This window comes from Equus quagga, chromosome 21, assembly GCF_021613505.1.
Source record: "Equus quagga isolate Etosha38 chromosome 21, UCLA_HA_Equagga_1.0, whole genome shotgun sequence".
Lineage (NCBI taxonomy): Eukaryota > Metazoa > Chordata > Mammalia > Perissodactyla > Equidae > Equus > Equus quagga.
In genome coordinates this window covers 40,588,490-40,607,125 of record NC_060287.1, presented here as the reverse complement: position 1 = coordinate 40,607,125, position 18,636 = coordinate 40,588,490, and the positions used below count along the sequence as shown (strand labels likewise).

The 18,636-nt window shown below is 56.7% G+C and overlaps 1 protein-coding gene across 2 annotated transcripts; it reads left to right on the top strand.

Moving 5' to 3' along the window:
- Positions 1 to 240: 240 nt before the first annotated feature.
- FTCD (formimidoyltransferase cyclodeaminase) lies at positions 241 to 17,864 on the top strand. 2 transcript variants are annotated; one of them, XM_046647967.1, is made up of 14 exons: positions 241 to 347; positions 1,054 to 1,237; positions 2,093 to 2,221; positions 3,147 to 3,235; positions 3,374 to 3,553; positions 4,747 to 4,884; positions 5,020 to 5,151; positions 10,781 to 10,842; positions 11,259 to 11,388; positions 11,536 to 11,697; positions 15,109 to 15,152; positions 15,379 to 15,517; positions 16,297 to 16,392; positions 17,628 to 17,864. In XM_046647967.1, the coding sequence occupies exons 1-14, from the start codon at positions 294 to 296 to the stop codon at positions 17,682 to 17,684; spliced, it is 1,596 nt and encodes a 531-aa protein (XP_046503923.1). In that variant the 5' UTR covers positions 241 to 293; the 3' UTR covers positions 17,685 to 17,864. The 2 variants fall into 2 exon arrangements, with proteins under 2 accessions (XP_046503923.1, XP_046503922.1); XM_046647966.1 differs by having other exon boundaries at positions 17,598 to 17,858.
- Positions 17,865 to 18,636: the final 772 nt, after the last annotated feature.

Genomic DNA, 18,636 nt, shown 5'->3' with positions numbered 1-18,636 from the left:
CTCCTTCACAGCCTGGTAAGGCTGTCACCCCTGAGGGTCCGGGTCACAGGCACTTCCTCAGGGGTGTCCACCCCCAGCTGATGGAGCCAGCCCCCCTCTTCTGTGGTCAGAAGAGGCTTCTGCCCCTCTGGGGTCGGCTTCTGTTTGCATAGTGACCTCAGCTGTCCCTCCTGCCAGGACTGGTGGTTAATGAGCAGCCCTGCTGAGGGGCGGGCCCACTGGGTGCTGGAGAGCGCCATCCCTCCGTCCCTCCTCCCTTGTCTGGTCTGCCCTGTGCGAGGAGCGTCCTGACCATGTCCCGGCTGGTGGAATGTGTCCCCAACTTCTCGGAGGGGAACAGCCAGGAGGTGAGGCGCCAGGGGGGCTGGCTGGGGGCAGCGCACGGGGCTCAGGGTGAGGAGAGGGGGCTGCTTGGTGTGCAGTTGGGGGTCACCTTCTCTCAAAAGGGATGAGCCCTGTGAACGTGGGGGACCTACAGGTGACCGACCAGGGGAGGAGAGGGCAGGGGTGGGCAGTCAGGATGGGGTCCTGGCCCGCGTGGTTATGCCTCCCCTCCCCACGCCTGGAGGGGTAGGCGCTGTTGTCATCTCCAATGCTCCTACAGGGACACTGAGGCATGGAGTTGGGCAGGCCAGCGAGGGCTACGGAGCAGCTGGGCCCTGAGCCCTTGCTCCCAATGTTGGGCCATCCTGTGGCCTCGGAAAGTTCTAGGCCCTTCATGCTCCTCCCTGATGCAGAAGCTCCTGCTGGTGGCTGGGCCCTGACCTCTGACCTTGGCCTGTAGGTCACCTTGTCAGAGCCCTAGCAGCCCTCCCCCTGGGTCTGCTTCCTGCCTCAGTTTCCCCTGGAGGGTCCCGCCCATTATGCCTCCTTGGTAAACCTGTCCTGACCATGGGTCCCCCAGGCTCCTGCTCTCTGAGGAGTCCCCAGTTGCTTAGCACCAGCTTCTCAGGCCCATGTTCGAGGTGTCAGGAGAGGCACGGCCCCCTTGAAGCTCCTGTTCCCTCTTCCAAGTGGGGAAACTGAGGCATGGGGCTGGGCTTTCGTGCCCAGGTGATTGACGCCATCTCCCAAGCTGTGGTGCAGACCCCAGGCTGTGTGCTGCTGGACGTAGATGCCGGCCCCTCCACCAACCGCACCGTCTACACCTTTGTGGGGCGGCCTGAGGACGTGGTGGAGGGGGCCCTCAATGCCGCCCGGACTGCCTTCAGGCTCATCGACATGAGCAGGCACAAAGGTGAGGGGTCCGGAGCGTCGGGCCTGCTGTCCTGCCCACAGGGTGCGGTGCAGGGGTGGGGGCCAACCCAGCAGGCTTCTTCTTGGGAGTCTCAGGCGCAGCCCGTGGAACATACTATGCTGGGTGAAGGTGTGTGGCACCCCTTGTCCATGTTTCAGGGGGTCCTCAAGAGCCACTGGCAGTGAGGCTGACACTCTGCTGCAGGCCCTGGAGGCTGGAGGCAAGACACGGCCTGCTGGAAACTGGCCTGTCGACAGCCCACAAAACCAAACACGTTCACTGCAGCAGGCAGGGTCAAGGGTCGCTGGACACACGGGGAGCTGGCCAAAAGGTCAGGGTCTCTGGCCGCTCACAGCAGGGGACGCCAGGCCCTTGAGGAACGAATTCCTAAGTGATCCCATCTGGGGAAGAGATAGGAGGCTTATCTGGAAGCAAGGAGCCGAGGGTGGAAGATGTGGGGGATGGGGGCTCGCCATCGGGTGCTGCTGACCTGCATCTTGATCTGACCCACAGCAGGGGGACTCAGGTTATAAGAAGGGTGCTCTGTAATGTGGCATGGACCCACACCCACCAGGGGAGGGAGGGCTGGGTGGCAGGATCCCGGCCAAGACGGCCTGGCAGCCTGGCCAGAGCTCACGTGGGAAGGTGTCCTTGCAGCTTTTAGGAGAGGGAGGGGTTTACCACAAGGATGTCCAAATACTGGGGCGCTTCTTCTCCCAGGGTCCCTGTGGTCAGCGTGAACACTGGGTGTGTGGATGCAGGCGGGGTGGAGCAGGAGACGGCGGGGGTCTGCGAGAGCCCATGGGGCCCATACCCACCCCTGGACCTCCCTTCCTCAGCCTCTTCTCTCTGCAGGGGAGCACCCGCGAATGGGTGCCCTGGACGTGTGCCCCTTCATCCCAGTGAGGGGCGTCTCCATGAATGAATGCGTGCTCTGTGCCCAGGCCTTTGGCCAACGGTTGGCAGAGGAGCTTGGGGTGCCAGGTGAGTGCCCCCAGGAGGGGCGCCCCAGCCCCTCCTCACTCTACTTCAGTCCCATCAGCAGCAGGGCATCCCTCATGGTTCTCTTCTCCTGACTCCTTAAAAATGCTGATTATTTTTAAAAACCTACCATGAGTGAACTCACGTGAAGGGAAATGTCCCGCTCCTTGCACGATGAGATAAATGCCAGTAGGAACACAAGGATGCGCCCAGTGTCAGGGAGCAGTGGGGCGCTCACACGTTGCTTGGTGGCAGGAACCCTGCAGCCACTCTGTAAAGTAATTTAGCAAGACAGACGGAGAGCCCATGCCCCCCAGTAGAATAATTCCACTTTGGGGAGTTAACAAAATCAAGAAAATGACATGGGACAGATGGAGACAAGCTGGAGACGAAGTGCCTGCCCAGCATAGGGGTCTGCATGAAGGACAGGACACGTGCGCACGTACGCAAAATCTAGCCCATGTGGGTGTAGGCCCCACGCACAGACTGAGGCACCCTGCCTCGGTGCCACAGTGGTTGTGGACGTATCAGGGGTTTGGGCTGAGGTTTCTTTTCTTTCCTCTGTGTCCCTTGATCTGTAGTCTCGGTCATTGTGCAGTGAAAAGACCTTGTGGGAAGGAACGTGAGCATCTCTCCACCCCGCATGCCCACTCCTAACTCTTGTAATCACAGCAACGGCTTTTTTGGGGCATCTGTGCAGGGGGAGCAGCAGAGCAGGGGTCCTGGCCCATCAGGAGTATCCATTAGCCACCACCCACACCTGTCCCACGCAGCACAGAGAAAGGGGCGCTCCCCATGAGATGGGAGCCACGAGAAGGCTGCCCCCGGGCTGTGGCTGGCTGGATTGGGCCGCCTTGTTTCTCCTCTGGGAATGGGGTTTCTGGACCGCCCACTGGCCAAGGACCTGACCAGCAGGCCCCCCTTGCAGTGTACCTCTACGGCGAGGCAGCACGGACGGCCAGTCGCCGGACCCTGCCAGCCATCCGGGCTGGGGAGTATGAAGCCCTTGCTGAGAAGGTGCTGTGTCCCCACTGAGGGTGGGCAGGTCTGGGGGTGGACCCTGCAGGGGTGGGTGCCATCCTTCTTCCCCCTCCCCAACTCTGGGGATACCCCCTCCCATGTGGGACACCCACCCCAGGGTAAGTCTCCCCACAGCTTAAGCAGACCGAATGGGCACCCGACTTTGGCCCCAGCTCCTTCGTCCCCAGCTGGGGGGCCACTGTCACTGGGGCACGGAGGTTCCTTATCGCATTCAACATCAACCTGCTCAGCACCAAGGAGCAGGCACACCGCATCGCCCTCAACCTGAGGGAGCAGGGTCGCGGGAAGGACCAGGTGAGCAGCAGCCAGGCTCATGGCCCACTGTGCCCACGGAATCCCGAGGGGCCCACGGGAGAGCGTCAGAGGCTGGATGGGCTGGGGTGTGGACCTGCTGACCAGCCCAGCCTCAGGGTCCATGCCACTCGGGGCCGGGCAGGGTCAGGGCTCCAGGGTTTGAAGTTGAGGAGGACATCTTCAAAGTATGTCTCCCATGGGAGCAGGTAGGACTGTGCCTATTGTTACAATATTCAGCATTTCCATACTGACATGGAAACGCTACTTCTGAACCCCAGGTGCCCCCACACACCTGCAGGTGCCCCCGGGTACACTCAGTTATTCCCAGGTGCCCTCACACACCTCCAGGTGTCCCTGGGTACACTCAGGTACTCCCAGGTGCCCCCACACACCTCCAGGTGTCCCAGTGCCCTGACCCACCAAGTCTGCCACAGCAGCTGTCACCTAGTTTGACCTCACCCCTGCAGAAAGTCCAGGTTGGACACAGGTAGACACAGAGACACCCGGGGAAGGAGGCGGAGGGTGACACCCTGCCCACCTGTCAGCACCCCGCCCCCCAGAGACCAGGGTCCCACCAGGCAGCTGATTCCTGCTCCTCAGACTCAGTTGTCTGTGGGCACAACACAAAAGCACAGTGAACCCCACATCCTTCTTAAGGTCCTGCTGAAGTCAGAGGTCAAAGTTCCCTCCTCAGGTGGACTGAGTCACCCCAAGGAGCAAGGGGCTGAGAGCCAGCCCCTGGGATTAGGGGTGGATAGGAGGAAGACACTGAGCACAGGAGTTTGGAGTTGGGGGGGTGGCCCTGGGCTGGCTCCCAGGACATGGGTGTGGGTAGATGCTAGCCAGAGGCAGGGCCTGGTCTGAGCCTTGTGATTATGAGGGTGGGCATCGCAGCACCTGATGCTTTGGGGCCTCAGTTTCCCTGTGGTGGGTGGGCTCCTCCTGGCTCCACAGATGAGAGAGCCAGAGAATGAGCAGGAGAGCCAGACTCGGACATGCCGTCGGGCAGAGCCACACCAGACACACTCCAGGCCATGTGGGCCAGTGTGCCGGCTGCCCTCCGTGGTGCCCTTGTCCTGGTGTCTGGAGAGGAAGGGAGCCTCGGCCAGTAGGGGCTCGGGGGCAGGTGCTCTCCGTGCGGGCCCCAGGAGAGGCTGGCGGGGCCTGGACTAGGAAAGGCTTTTGCTTTGCAGCCAGGATGCCTGAAAAAGGTTCAGGGCATTGGCTGGTACCTGGAGGAGAAGAACCTGGCTCAGGTTTCCACCAACCTCCTGGACTTTGAGGTCACAGGGCTGCACACGGTCTATGAGGAAACCTGCAGAGAAGCCCAGGTGAGCAGGGCGGGTGTCCCCTGCTGGTTGAAGGGGGGGGGGTCCATCCAGGTGAGGATGGCTGGTGTCCCCACCACTCTCCAGGGTGTTCTCGAGTCCAGCCCCGCAGGTGTTGATGCTGCTCAACCTCTGCAGGAGCTGAGCCTTCCAGTGGTGGGCTCACAGCTCGTGGGCCTGGTGCCTCTGAAGGCCCTCCTGGACGCCGCCGACTTCTACTGTGAGAAGGAGAACCTCTTTGTCCTGGAGGAGGAGCACCGGATCAGGCTGGTGGGCTGGGCTCCACGTGAGGGATTGGGCTGGTGGGGCAGCAAACGGGCTTGAGGGAGCAGGCCCCCACACCCACAGCTGGAGGCCCCCAAACCCACAGCTGGAGACCCCCATGCCCATAGCCTAAGGGCCCCACGCCCAGGCCCAGAGCCCCCTCGCTGGCCTCATTCCTCCTTTTTTGTTTAGTTGTCTGTGCTTAGAAGGTGAGATCATACTATTTTCATTTTGGGGACACTATTGAGGTTTTCTTTGTGACCTAAAATATGTTCAATCCTGTAAAGATTCTGTGGAGAGGAGGGTACACCCAGCTTCCTTATTCCCTTCTGGGGTCTGTCTTGGAGCTGCGTGGCTCTGATGAGGGACGTGGCCCTCCCTCTTGCACATCTGGATCGGGGTGTGTGAATCTATTGCCCCTACTCAATAGATTATTTGTGCCACGTGACACCTTGGCCTGGAATTCCTCACGGCTGCAGAGCCTGCTCCAGGTGTGCACGTCCTTTGCCGTCCTCTCACTCTGGCCTCTGAGTCATGTCATTTGGAGGGTGTTTCTTATGATGAGTGCACGACTGTGTTTGGTGTTGAGTTATCCCTGAGCATCTGCTGACTGAGCAGGCACATCTGGACTGCTTTTGTTCTGCTTCCAGGTGTGTGGGGGGGAGGGTGTGGCTTCCTTCTGCTTATGTGGCAGAGTTAGTTTGTTTTTAGGTATTTGGGTAATTATAATGTTGATGCAAATAAACAATAACCACTGTACAGATAGGAGAGATGAGGTGAGTTTCACTTGAGCCAGGATTTCAATCCAGGAGAGCAGCTTTCACAAAGGAAGAAATTGCTCAGGAGAAGCGTGGTTTTCAGTACAGTTTTATACCTTCTTAGAACACAGAACATGCATCAAACACGCCTGGGATACGTCTTCATCAAAGTGGCAAAGACACTCAGCTGCGCAGTAGCGGGTCCACATGACCCTGATGTCAGGAAAGGGAACTTCTCCTCGGGAATACTGATGTGGGCGTTAGGGATGCTGGAGTCCTGGGAGGGAAGTATGCGCCCGTATCTTCAAAGAGTGCATTCTTGTACTTTGAGATAATGTTTTACACACTGTTTACTTCACTGGTTAAGGCAGATGTAGAATGTCTGTCTGATAGGCGAAGTCAGGCTTCTTAGTTCAGGCTGAATCAGGGTCAAACCAGAATAGGCGCCCCATATACCTCAGTATGTGAAAATTTCTTATCAATAACTTAATATATTTATCTCTACTTTTTCATTTTAAAATTTTATCCAGATTTTCTAATTTATCAATTTGACTGCCTTCTATGAAAATGGGAAAATAAATACGCAGCATTTACTCTCATCTTTTCTTCCTCCTCTATTTCCTGATTTCTCAGAATTGTTATTTTTTTTAGGGGGGGTTCTTTTGGTGGCTAACTTTTTTTTATTGTGGTAAAATACACATAACATAAAATTTACCATCTTGACCACTTTTACGTCTACAGTTCAGTGGTGTTAAACACACTCACAATGTTGTGTAGCCATCGGCACCGTCAGGATGGGTTTTCCGTTTCCGCAGCATCGTGGTTAGGATTCCGACAGTGGCGGCACTGGCTCTGTGGACTGCCTTGGGGGGTGTTGCCGTCCCAGCCGCGGGAAGTCTTCCAGTCCCTGCGCAGAGGCTGCGTTTCCACTGATCTGTGTCTTCCTTCGCTTCTCACAGCAGTGGTCTCCAGAGTCCTCGTACAGGTCTCCCACCTCCTTGGTTGAGTTAATTAATTCCTAAGTATTTTATTCTTTTTGATGCTATTGTGAATGGAATTGTTTTTGTGATTTCTTTTTCAGATTGTTCATTGTTGGTGTATAGAAATGCAATTGACTTCCGTGTCTTGACTTTGTGTCCTGCTATCTTGCTGAATCTATGAGTTCCAGGTGGTTGAATTTTTAAGTTTAAATAATATTCCTTTAGCTCTTTATCAGTGTTGGGCAATGTCTGTGACTCTTGGTGAAGAAAGAAGAAAATTAATGCACTTTGGTGAGCGCTCATCTCTGCTCCAGATTTCAATTGTGTTATTTTTACATTGTTGAATTTATAACATTTAGCTTCTGTAACCACGTCCACAAATATTAAATATATTAAATATCCGCAGATATCTGATCTTAACTCCACGTTACGTCAGTGAGGCCCAGATGCACCTCTGTCCTTCACGCAGTCTCCCTACTGGTCCGTCTGTCTGGATTTCAAAATCAAGTGGACTTTTAAAGAAAAGTCATGGGGGTTTTATTCTGTAGGTTCTGGCAAGTTTGGGAATGTCTTTCTGTGAGTTTATTCTCGCAAGACAGTTGGGCAACCAGAATTCCAAGTCACTTGTTTGTCCCTGAAAATGTTGCAAACATCTTTACCCTTTTCTGGAATTAAATGTCACACAGTGGGGGGTATCTACGGCCCCCTGACTGTCCCTCACCCCAGGTGGCTTGTTCTTTCTCTGTGATGCCTGAAGAATTCCTTCTTTATCCTTGAAATTCAGTGACTCTGCCATATATGTCTTGGGTGTTGATTTTTCCACATCGTGTTTTTGTGATTAACAGATTCCATTCTTGCTTAGTTTCAGGGATATTTTCTTCTGTTATATTTTTGACCCAGTTGTTTGGTTCTTTTGCTTTAGGGACAGCGATTTCATGGCAGTAGCATTTTCTGTCTTCTATATATCCTGCCCTTTCTCTACTTTCTTTCCATTTCTTTCCCCTTATAGTCACTGTGTTTTTTTCAAATCTAGCCAAGTCGCTGATACACTTTACAGCCAGGACTGCTCTCTTTCTAGCTGTTACAGCTGCTGTGTGACTTTTTATTTGGATGTGACTTCCTACTCACAGAAGAGGTGCAGGAATCGTGCGAGGTCCCCGTCCTCTCCAGGTCCACCAGGTGCTGGCATGTTGCCCACTTGCTTAATCATTCTGTCTGTATTTGTGCATCATTGCATTGTTCTTTTTTTTTTTTTAAAGATTGGCACCTGGGCTAACAACTGTTGCCAATCTTTTTTTTTTTTTTTTCTGCTTTATTTCCCAAACCCCACCCCGGTACATAGTTGTATATCTTAGTTGCAGGTCCTTCTAGTTGTGAGATGTGGGACGCCGCCTCAACGTGGCCTGACGAGCGGTGCCATGTCTGCGCCCAGGATCCAAACCCTGGGCCGCCGCAGCAGAGCGCGTGAACTTAACCACTCGGCCACGGAGCCGGCCCCCATCGCATTGTTCTTTTCGGGACCATCTGACAGTAGCTGAAGACCTTGTGGCCCTTTAGCCCCTGATTTATTCAGGGTGTATTTCTTAAGAACAGGGACGTTCTCTTACACAACCACAGTATGATGATCAAAATCAGGAAATTCAACATTAATAAAATTCTAGTATCCAGTCTACAGACCATAATCAAATTGCATCAATGTCCCAATAATTTCCGTTATAGCTATTTATCCTCCAATCCCAGATCAATCCAGGTAACACAATGCATTTAGCTGTCATGTCTTTTACAGCCTTTAACCTGGAACAGTTCCTGTCCTCCTTGTCCTTCACTGACCTTGACAGACTCTAACATGCAGGGTAGTTGTTTTGTAAAGTGTCCCTCACGGGGTCCTGGTCTGACATTTCTCGTGACTAGACGTGGTTGGGCATCTTTGGCAGAAGCAGCACAGAAGTGATGTGGTGTCCTGGGCGCCAGGTCATGAGCCCTGAGGTGCCCATTTATCCGGGTAAACTTGGGGTAAACTGGATCCCTTGACAAGGTGGTGTTTCCCGCTTGGGTTATTCATTGCAATCTTTCTACTTTTCCTATTGTAATAAGCTCTGTGTGGGGAGGTGATTTAAGAATATGTAGGGGCCGGCTCCGTGGCCGAGTGGTTAAGTTCATGTGCTCTGCTGCAGTGGCCCAGGGTTCGGATCCTGGGCACAGACATGGCACTGCTCGTCTGGCCACGTTGAGGTGGCGTCCCACATCCCACAACTAGAAGGACATGCAACTAAGATATACAACTGTGTACGGGGGAGGGCGGGGGTTGGGGAGATAAAGCAGGGAAAAAAAAAAAAGAATATGTAAACACCCTATTCCTCTTGAAATTCCAGAGACAAGTTTTAGCCGCCATTGATGATTTTCTAACTTCATCCTTTTCCTGTAGGAAAAAGCTTTAGCCTCTCCTAGTGTTTGATGCTCTTTTCTATTTTTGGCATCTTATCTTGTATCCTTTATCTGGAAGTTCTGATGCCTGCAGCCTTTGAGGGTCTGATTTTGCACCTTGTTGTGTCTACTGACTCTCTCTCATGGTGACTTGCTTCTTCATGTGTTTTGTGATTTTTGGTTGTGAGTGCATATTCTTTGAAGTTTTATCTGTGGTAATTATTGGACACCTTCATTTAAAGTTTGTGTTGGCCTCTGTTAGGTGCTTGGGGACACTACCGTGTGGGGCCACTTTAGACTGAGTCTTTTCTCTGGAACTACACAGGCAGAGAAATCTATGGGAACCGTGGCCTGTATCCCATCAAGGTGGCTTGTGGTTAGAATTCCCAGGAAAGATTTTTTTCCAGCTTCACAAAAGGGGAGGCAGAGACTGGAAAGTATCCCAATTATTTCCTCCAGAGGGTGGTTTTCTCTTATTCATCCTTGGTGATGTTCTCTTCCAGGGGTCTCCAGTCTCCCTACCTCTTGAGGGCTGGAGACCTCCCTCCTTCAGGGCGAGCAGGCCTCTGTGGTTCACTTCTGTCATTTCTGGCATTGAGTGACCTCCTTACTTCCCACCAGCTTCGGCAAGCATTTAAATTCATTTAAATGATTCTGTTGATCTTTCTGAGGTCGTCTGTGCCAGGAGGACTCTGCCGTGTTGCCTGCTGACTCTTGGGGGTGCTCTTTGTTTTCACGTTTGTGGGGAGAGCTCACGACACCCCGGGGCCCACTGGCTTGTTTCTCTCAAGCAGCAGTGTTGGCCTTTTTGGCTCAGAACAGGCTGAAGCTGGGTGCTGGCATATAACACTGTAAAGCATCTTGAGTGTTTTTTGGTGGGAAGAATTCTAATCTAAATGGGGATTGTTCCAACTTTATTTTGAATTTAGGTAGAAGTCACTTTTCCTCACATAGCAAGTCTTGTGTTTAGGCGAGTCAGGCAACTCCTGGACTTTAAGAACCAGTGAGACCCTGACACCTGAAGAGTCACAATCTTGTCCAAAGAGGCAGATTCTGTGGCCCCTTCCAGCACCAGGTGTGTGGGGTCATCTGTGGGACACACGAGAAGGGCCCCTGTGGTTTGGAATGAGGGTCAGTTCGCTGAGGGATCACCAGTGGGTACTTTCTCTCTCTGGGACTCAGTTTCCCTGGGGTTACACAGGTGGGCTGATGTGTCAGGAGGTCTGCACAGGCAGCCTCCCTGGGCTGGCGGCTTTCTGGGGGAGTGGGGCCCGGCTTGGACGGGGAGCCAGCGGTCAGCAGGGCTCCCAGTGGGCAAGGAGTGCCATCGCTATGCCCCTGCTTGGTTCCCCACATAAAGGGTCAGGACAGGAAGGCCACCGTGAGCTGAGGTGGGACCCCGAGCAGTGCGTGGCCTTCCTCCCATGTGGGGACAGGCCCTGTGACTCGTCCTCACCAGCCCCTCTTCTCTAGGTGGTGAGCCGGCTGGGCCTGGACTCCTTGTCCCCCTTCAACCCTAAGGAACGGATCATTGAGTGAGCAGCCCCTCCATGTGGAGACCTGCCTTAGTCCTTCCAGAGCCTTCCACTTGGTCACACGTTCATCAGCAAACACCAGAGTGCCTATGCCAGGCGTGGGGTGGGGGCTCGTTGGGGGGTGCAGCGAGGCCCCAACAAGGTCCCACTCTGTCCTCATAGGGGCTCCTGGGTGTCATGGCCCTGGCCAGGCTGCAGCTGCTCTGCAAACCGGGACCTCTCTCCCTTGTTGACCAGGGCGGGGTCTTGGGGGTGGCCTGGAGTTAGGAACCAGAGTCTGAGTCAGCCCTGCCCTCACAGCCTGGCAGTTATCACCCAGAACCCCATCCCCATCCCTGAACTACCCTGGACCCCGTCCCCCATCCCCAGCCTCACCCTCCCCTCCAGGGCCTCACCTAGCCACCTCCTCCCCTCAGATACCTGGTCCCTGACAGTGGGCATGAGCAGAGCCTGGTGGACAAGCCCCTGCGCACCTTCATCCGTGAGGTGGGCGCCCGCACAGCAGCTCCGGGGGGTGGCTCGGTGGCAGCTGCCAGCGCGGCCATGGTAAGTGGGGACTGGAGCCAGGGCTGAGGCCAGAGGTGAGGACAAGGATGAGGACAGGGGCGAGGTGGGGCAGGGACATAGGTGGGGACAGGGGCAAGGGCACGGGCCTGCGGTTCTGTCCCACACAGCTGGCTTCTCTCTCTGCAGGGTGCCGCGCTGGCCTCCATGGCCGGCCTGATGACCTACGGGCGGCGCCAGTTCGAGCACCTGGATGCGACCATGCGGCGCCTGATCCCACCCTTCCACGCTGCCTCAGCCGAGCTGACCACTCTGGTGGATGCTGATGCCCATGCCTTCCAGGCCTGCCTGGTGAGAGCAGAGGGGCTGCATGGCCACAGAGGTGGTCCTGAGCGAGAGAGGGGTCAGGGACGGCGGTCAGGGGGCTGCGGCAAGCGCAGGTGTCTGGAGACCAGGAGCAGCTGGTGAGGGACAGCGGTCTGGAGGCTGCTGGGCCCCTGTCCTGCTAATGCAGGGTTGAGTCCAGCGGGTTTGAGGGTTTGGCCCAGGCGTGCCCCCAGGCTGGCATCTGTGCCATGGCAGGGTGGGGTGGGAGGGAGAAAAGGGCACCTCTGGGGATCAGCCCAGGCTCAGCACCCCCCACCCCAGCTGCCCGCTGAGCCCTGAGATAGGCTGGCACTCAGACTTGCCATCGCCAGAGGAATGCATGGTCCCTAGAGATGAGCTCGCATTCCAGGAAGGGCAGGCGGCAGAAATCTTAAAAGAAGAAAAGCTAGTGATTAATGGTCTCAGAGAGATCAGAGAAGACATTTCAGACATCGGACAAAAAGGCCACATGGAGAGCTGGGACATCTTCACCGTCACACAGCGGGTCTGCTCCAGATAAGCTCATCCCAGACTGGCTGGGTGTCAGGTGGGAAACAGGGAAGGGACGGTGCTCAAAACCCAGAGCAATGGCCTGGGAACATGCAGAAAGGTCAGAGCCGGGAGTTCAAGGTCCAGAAGTCCCACCACGTGTCTGAGAGCAGTTCATGACAAGAGGACCCAGGAGTGGCGGGAATGACGGAGCTCAGACTCACCAGGCGAGTGAGGACGACCTGCCCTGGAAGGTGTGAGCTCCATAGACTCACGTCCCAGAGGCTCAGGACAGGGCTGCGTCATGGGCAAGACTGAGTGTGAAGGCAGGGCTCAGGACAGGGGCCAGGGCTCAGATTTCCGCCGTGACCTCTGGGGAATGCATGTGGGCTGTGCGCCCCAAAGTGAATGCTGGGTCCACACAGGGAAGAGTCAGAGTTTCATCCAAATAAGTCTCGATACAGGAGGAGGTAACCATCTAACCAAAGTTCGTGTCCCCAGGAGGGAGGTGCAGCTACTGATCACCTTATTCTGTTGTTTTTAAATGTGAATTTTACATATGTGCTTTTTAAGATGGGTGAAACCTTCAGGAGGTTCTGAACTCGTGGGGCGGAAGGGCAGCCGTGAGCCGTCCCGGCGCCTGCCTCCGCAGCACCCTTCTCGCCCAACGGCGCAGCCTCCAGAGCTGCCCGAGACACTTTTGTATATTTGTGTATGTCCGATTTTTCTTTTTTCTCCTTTCTTACACAAATGGCGATGCATGTATTCTCAGGTTTGCCTCTTGCATTCCTCACTGGACGTTCTGTCAGATCTTTCTGTATCAATGCGTGGAGACCCCCACCCAGCTGCCCAGGGTTCCGTGGACGCACAGTTGTAACGTCTTTGACCAGCCCTGCCGGGATTTAGGCTGTTTCCAGTCTGTACGTGGGCATTGCAATGTGGACAACCCCAGCATCCGTAGCTGGGTGAGCGGTGGGCAGTCTGAGAGTGATTCCTAGAAGGACTTGCAGCCCATGCTGGGTGCCTTCCTCATTTCAAAAGATGCTGCCAACTGGCTCCTATGGAGCTTGCATGGAAGGAGCCCCTATGGCATGAATCTGCCCTTCTTCTGTGTCTCTCGGCCATGAGACGCCCTCATACCACCGCGCTGTCATGCGTGCGCTTCCCACAGTGAGCAGGCAGGGCGTCCTCACACTCGTCACATGGTTCGAGTCCTCTTCAGGAAGGTGTCCTTCCTCCTGGGTCTGTCGTAGGGCTTTTCCTTACTGCTGACCAGGACTTTTTTATGAACTCGAGGATGGTCTGCCTGCTGCCCTGGTTTGTTGTTTGTCTTCTGACATTGCTGGTTTCTGACAGTAGGAGTTTTGTGTTGTTGTTGAATATGCAGTCTTTCATTTGCTCTTGTCTGGGTTTCGTGTCATGGTTTAAATGGCCCCTAGACCAAGCATATTGAACTTCTCCCACGGTACTTTCTAGACTTTTATGGTCTGATGAACTTCAGATGTTGAGAGGTGTTGAAGGAGAAGCATCAGTTTAATTACAAGTATTAAAGAAATAGGGCTACCCACTGGAGATGAGAAATGAGATGAAAAATTGGAAAGCATGAGGAGAGGGAGTGGAAAATGGAAATCTAATCAAAAGCTAGGAAAGAGAAAGGAAAGCAATCAAAGATGTGTGGCTGAGGGAAAACCTAGAAGACAGTGTGAGCTGTCGACGGTCTCACAGGGACGCAAAGGTCAGTGCCGCGTTGGCTATGTTCCCTGAGAGCAGCGAAAAGATAGACTCGAAGAAAAATAAGACAACATCCTTATCTTGCACCAAATACATAAGTAATTTCCACGTGGAGTAAAAAGCCAGCTGCGAACCTCCCCCCAAAACAAACTTTGCAGTAAATCAGAAAACAAATCCAACTCTGGTGGGCAGGCCTCTTGACCCAGCGCAGATGTGGCCATGAGCGGCGGGCTTGACTGAAATCAGCAACTTCTGCTGGGGAGGTCCCCAGCCCCTGCAGCATGACGGCAGCCGGGTCACCATCCTGCGCGAGCCTGGCTCCAGGCCCCCGGGGCGGATGCCTGCAGAGGGACCTACAGTCACGGGGTCGGAGGACAGGCTAGTCTGGACCGTCAGTGCGTCAACTGCCGTTACCAGCACAACAGCAGGTCCAGTTCTTGTCAGGTTGGGGGTCATTGCTCCCACGTGTGGCTGACGGAAGTGGCGACTGGTAATGCCTTTTAGGTGGAGCTTTGGCCAAATCTACAAGACTGTATCAGCCACAGTCCCCACCCGGCTGTGCCCATGGGCCCATCCAGAAGTCCTGGGGTGGACAGGGCCAGACACTGGGTGTGATGGGACAGCCTGGACATGGCCACACTGGCAGCACAGGGGTGCGTGCAGGAGGGGAGGCCTGCGTCGTGGTGGCCAGTCCAAGGAGAGCGAGCTCACCGTGTGGGGAGGACAAATCCAGCAGGGCCACTCCTTGGAGATGGCTGGGTTGGGGATGGGGGCGGCTGGACCTTTCATGCCCAGACTCTGGGGGTTGCGCAGTTCCCCGTGTTAATGCGCTAGCGGTGACTGTGTGGGGACTGTGGGCGGGGGCGGGGCTGGATGACTTGCCTTCCCTTTGACCCCTGAGGGCACCACCCCCTCTTTTCCAGTGTCTTAGTGCCCGATGTGGGGTCCCTGAACCCAGCTGCCCTCCTCTGCCCGGGGCCAAACGCCAAGGACTTAAACCATGGAACCTGACAGAAGGGCTGTCCCCAGAGCGCATCTGTGCCCTGCAGAAATGCCGGCCCCTCGGGTGGTGATGTGGGTGCTGTACGAGACAGGCCCTCACCCTCCCAGGCTCTCCGCGTGGCCCCGGATGTGGCTGCTGCTCACCATGTGCATTTCTGTGTTTTGTTCTGCCAGGAAGCGATGAAGCTGCCCAAGAACACACCTGAGGACAGGGAAAGGTGAGTGCAGCAGTGGCCGCGGGGGTGGTGCCCCCTCATCGTGGACACCAGGTGCCTTGAAAGGACCTAGGTCCCATTCACTCCTCCCTCTGGGGTGTGTTTGTGATGAAAGACTGACTTCCCTGTTGTCCCCCCGCTCCGGTTAACTGCTCAGAGTGGAGCTGTTGGGGTGGGTCTGGCTGTCCCTGGGTGCCCCAGACTCTGACCATTGACGCCTTTGTTTCAGGCGTGCAGCCGCCCTGCAGGAGGGACTGAGGCGGGCAGTGGCCGTGCCCCTGGCACTGGCGGAGACCGTGGCCTCGCTGTGGCCGGTGCTGCAGGAGCTGGCCCTGTGCGGGAACCTGGCCTGCCGGTCTGACCTGCAGGTGCGAGTGGGGCCTAGCCTCCTGCTGTGGGGGAGCTTGTGGAGGGTCATTGGGAGACTGTGGCCGTTTGTTGGGTATTTACTGAGCCAGGCCTGGACTTGAGGGCTTCACCAGGGTGGTCTTGTCCAGTCTCGTGCAGCAGGGCTGGCTTGTGTAGCCCATTTTAGGATGGGAATTAAGGATCTTATTCGAGGTTGCACAACAGAGAGGCAAAGACTCAAATGTGTCCCCAGAGTCCACCCCTAAGCACGCTCCCCCAGACCCTCCTGGCAACTCCTCCCCTCCCCCGCCCCCTCCTTCCTTCTCATCACCCCCTTGTTGTAGAAAACCCCGAAGGCAGCTCACAGACATGCACACGGTGCCCTGTCCACAGCCTGCATGTGGTGGGCTCGGGACCAGGGGCATCGGAGCAGGCTCTGCTTTCTGCAGCCCGTCCTGAGGCCCCACAGTTCGCAGGGTCTTTACAAGAAAGACACCTGTTCCAGTGTCTGGTCCTGAGGCCTCAGAGAAGTGTCCCCTTCTTCCCTGTGGAGGTCACTGTGTGCGAGTTGTTGAGGATGTTCCAGAAGGCGCCTGCCATAAAGGCTGATGTTCCTGCCATCCCAGGTTCCTCTTTGGGCCCCAGCCCGTGCTCCAGCCGTGTCCTTGGCCTCCTGGGGTCTTGTGAATGTCTGATACTCACTTGTTAGTTATTTAGTTAGTTAGTTAGCTGCGGCCCTGCGCCGAGGAGTGGGCAGATGGAAGAGTGGGTGACCATCCCTGTCCGGCGGCTGTTGCAGGTGGCAGCCAAGGCCCTGGAGACAGGTGTGTTTGGTGCATATTTCAACGTGCTCATCAACCTGAAGGACATCACCGATGGTGCATTCAAGGACCAGGTGAGCAGCAGGTGCATGAGGCAGGCCCTGGGAGGTGCCTGAAGACGGCTCTCAGGGCCACGGTTTGCAGATGCGGGGCCCGTACCCCAGGCCGGCAGGTCCTCGAGGGAAGCATCCACCTGGTGAGACATTGCCCTGGCCTCCTGCAGGTGGACGAGGCCTGGCCTGCGGTCCGCGAGCGTCGAGGGCAGCCACTGTCCTCTCAGGGTTTCTGTGGAGGCAAGTGGCCCTGGTGTCCGCTGGCCCCCTTTCCCTCCAGGGGTCTCTAGCCAGGCCTGGGCCCATCTTAGGTGGGGGAAGGGGAGCGGAGAGCTATGGAGATCAGAGCCCCGGTGCCCTGGATGTAGCTGCTCCCGGCCACCCCAGCCTGCCCACCTTACCCACCTTCCCAGGTGGGGCTGCCCAGGGTTGGGGTCCCCGGGTGAGCTGGACCACAGCACCCGCAACATGATCCTCAAAGAACGCTTGCCACCCGCGGTGTTACCTTAGCTTCAGCATTCATGATAATATCCTTGTTATTGTTATTGAGGTAAAATTCACAGAACATGCGAGTCACCATTTTACAGAGTACAATCCAGGGTATTTACACATTTATGATGTTGTACGACCACCCACTCTTTCAAGTTCCAGAACATTCTCATCGTTTCAAAGGAGACCCCACACTCATTAGCAGAGACCACCATTCCCCTGCCCCCAGCCTCAGCTGCCACCCATCTATCCTTGTGATTTTGTGATAATCTTTAAAAAGCAATTTCACAGTTCAGAAAGGTGGCACTGTGGGCTTTTCAGGGGCCAGCCCCTGTCCCCACCTGCCTGCTCCAGCCAGGCTGAGCTTGGCCACCCAGGGAAGTCACTGTCCATCATGTCACCACATGGGCATGGAGTTAAAGGACTGGTCACGAGAGCCCTCTGGGCCTCGGGGACACAGCCTGCCCTTGACAGTCAAGGCTAAAGTGGGAAGACCAGGAGAGTGAAGGCCTGGGGCCTGGCTGTCCCCACATCTCAGGACAGACAGAGGGACCCCTCCCATCCCCTCTGAGGACCTGCGAGGAGCTGGGGGTCCCCAGGTCAGGGGTTCAGGATCACCCCAGAGTGGACAGGCCATGGAGTGTGGCTAGAGAGGGTGCGAGAAGGTGGCAGGGAGGGCCTGGGCCTGTGGGTTCAGGCGGCAGGTGCAGGGTGATGACAGGCCCTGTGTCTGTCAGGCCCACCAGCGCATCTCCAGCCTCCTGCAGGAAGCCAAGACCCAGGCGGCGCTGGTGCTGGAACGCCTAGAGGCCCGGCAGGAGTGACGCCGGGCGGGAGCCTTGCTGGACTCTGCATCCCTCAGTGGCCCCTCTCCCTCCTCCATGGTGTCCAACCTCAGCCGACGGGACAGGGCAGCCTCCGGACTTCACTGCTGTGGGGCCCAGAGGGGTGGGTGTGTGGGGGGGTGGGAGCCTGTCTGGGGTTGGCAGTGTCACTGTCTGTCACCTGCGGCCTCCAGTAAAGTCACAGCACACCAGTGCCTGGTCCTGTGTTGAGCTGGGGGAAGGGCTGAGCTGAGCTGACAGGTTGGGAGACCCTGTGGCAGTGGGCATGGGGAGATGGGGTTGGGGGAGATGGGGTTGGAGGAAATGGGGCACAGCACGGGTGACACATGGGCTTCAGGGTCCCACAGACGCCTGTGCGATGCCGCAGGTCACTCGCGGCACCCTGGAGCCCGGTGCAGGGCGCCTGGCCTGAGCTGGCCCTGGGGTGGCGCAGGGGACAGAAGCCCCCACGGGGACAGCAGGCTCCTCCCTTCACGTGGAGGGAAGCCCCAGAGCTGCCTGATGGGGCAGGGCGGGCAGCGGGCCCTCTCGGGGGGCGTGGCGATCCGGTCACCGCGGGGCGGGTGAGGATGAGGAGGGGCAGGCTGCCGGGGAACCTCGGGGGCTCCCGAGTCCTGCCTGGGAGGGGCGAAGCGTCGGGGTCCCGGGAGTGGGGCGGCGCGTGCGCTGGGTGCTGGCTCCTCTCGCGGTGGGAGCTCGGGGTGAGGCCGGTGACTGGGTCCCCAGCTCCCCCTCTCCCCGCCCACCCTCTGCCTCTGCAGCCCCCGCAGGGCCTGGGCGGGCGGGACGGGCAGGGGCGGGCGTGGCGAGAGCATCCCTGCGGGCAGCCCAGGTCCAGGTGTGGGCGCGATGGGGATCGGGATCCGGCCGGGGGCGGCCGCGGGGCCTGGCTGGGGCTGCGGGGGAGCACAGGAGGAGGGTGGCGGGCGTG

Excerpts from the sequence above, each read along its gene's own strand:
- FTCD (XM_046647966.1), top strand. The coding sequence starts at position 294 with ATGTCCCGGCTGGTGGAATGTGTCCCCAACTTCTCGGAGGGGAACAGC. Across the intron at positions 1,238-2,092 it reads CGACATGAGCAGGCACAAAG|GGGAGCACCCGCGAATGGGT; the intron begins GTGAGGGGTCCG and ends TTCTCTCTGCAG. Across the intron at positions 5,152-10,780 it reads AGGAGCACCGGATCAGGCTG|GTGGTGAGCCGGCTGGGCCT; the intron begins GTGGGCTGGGCT and ends CCTCTTCTCTAG.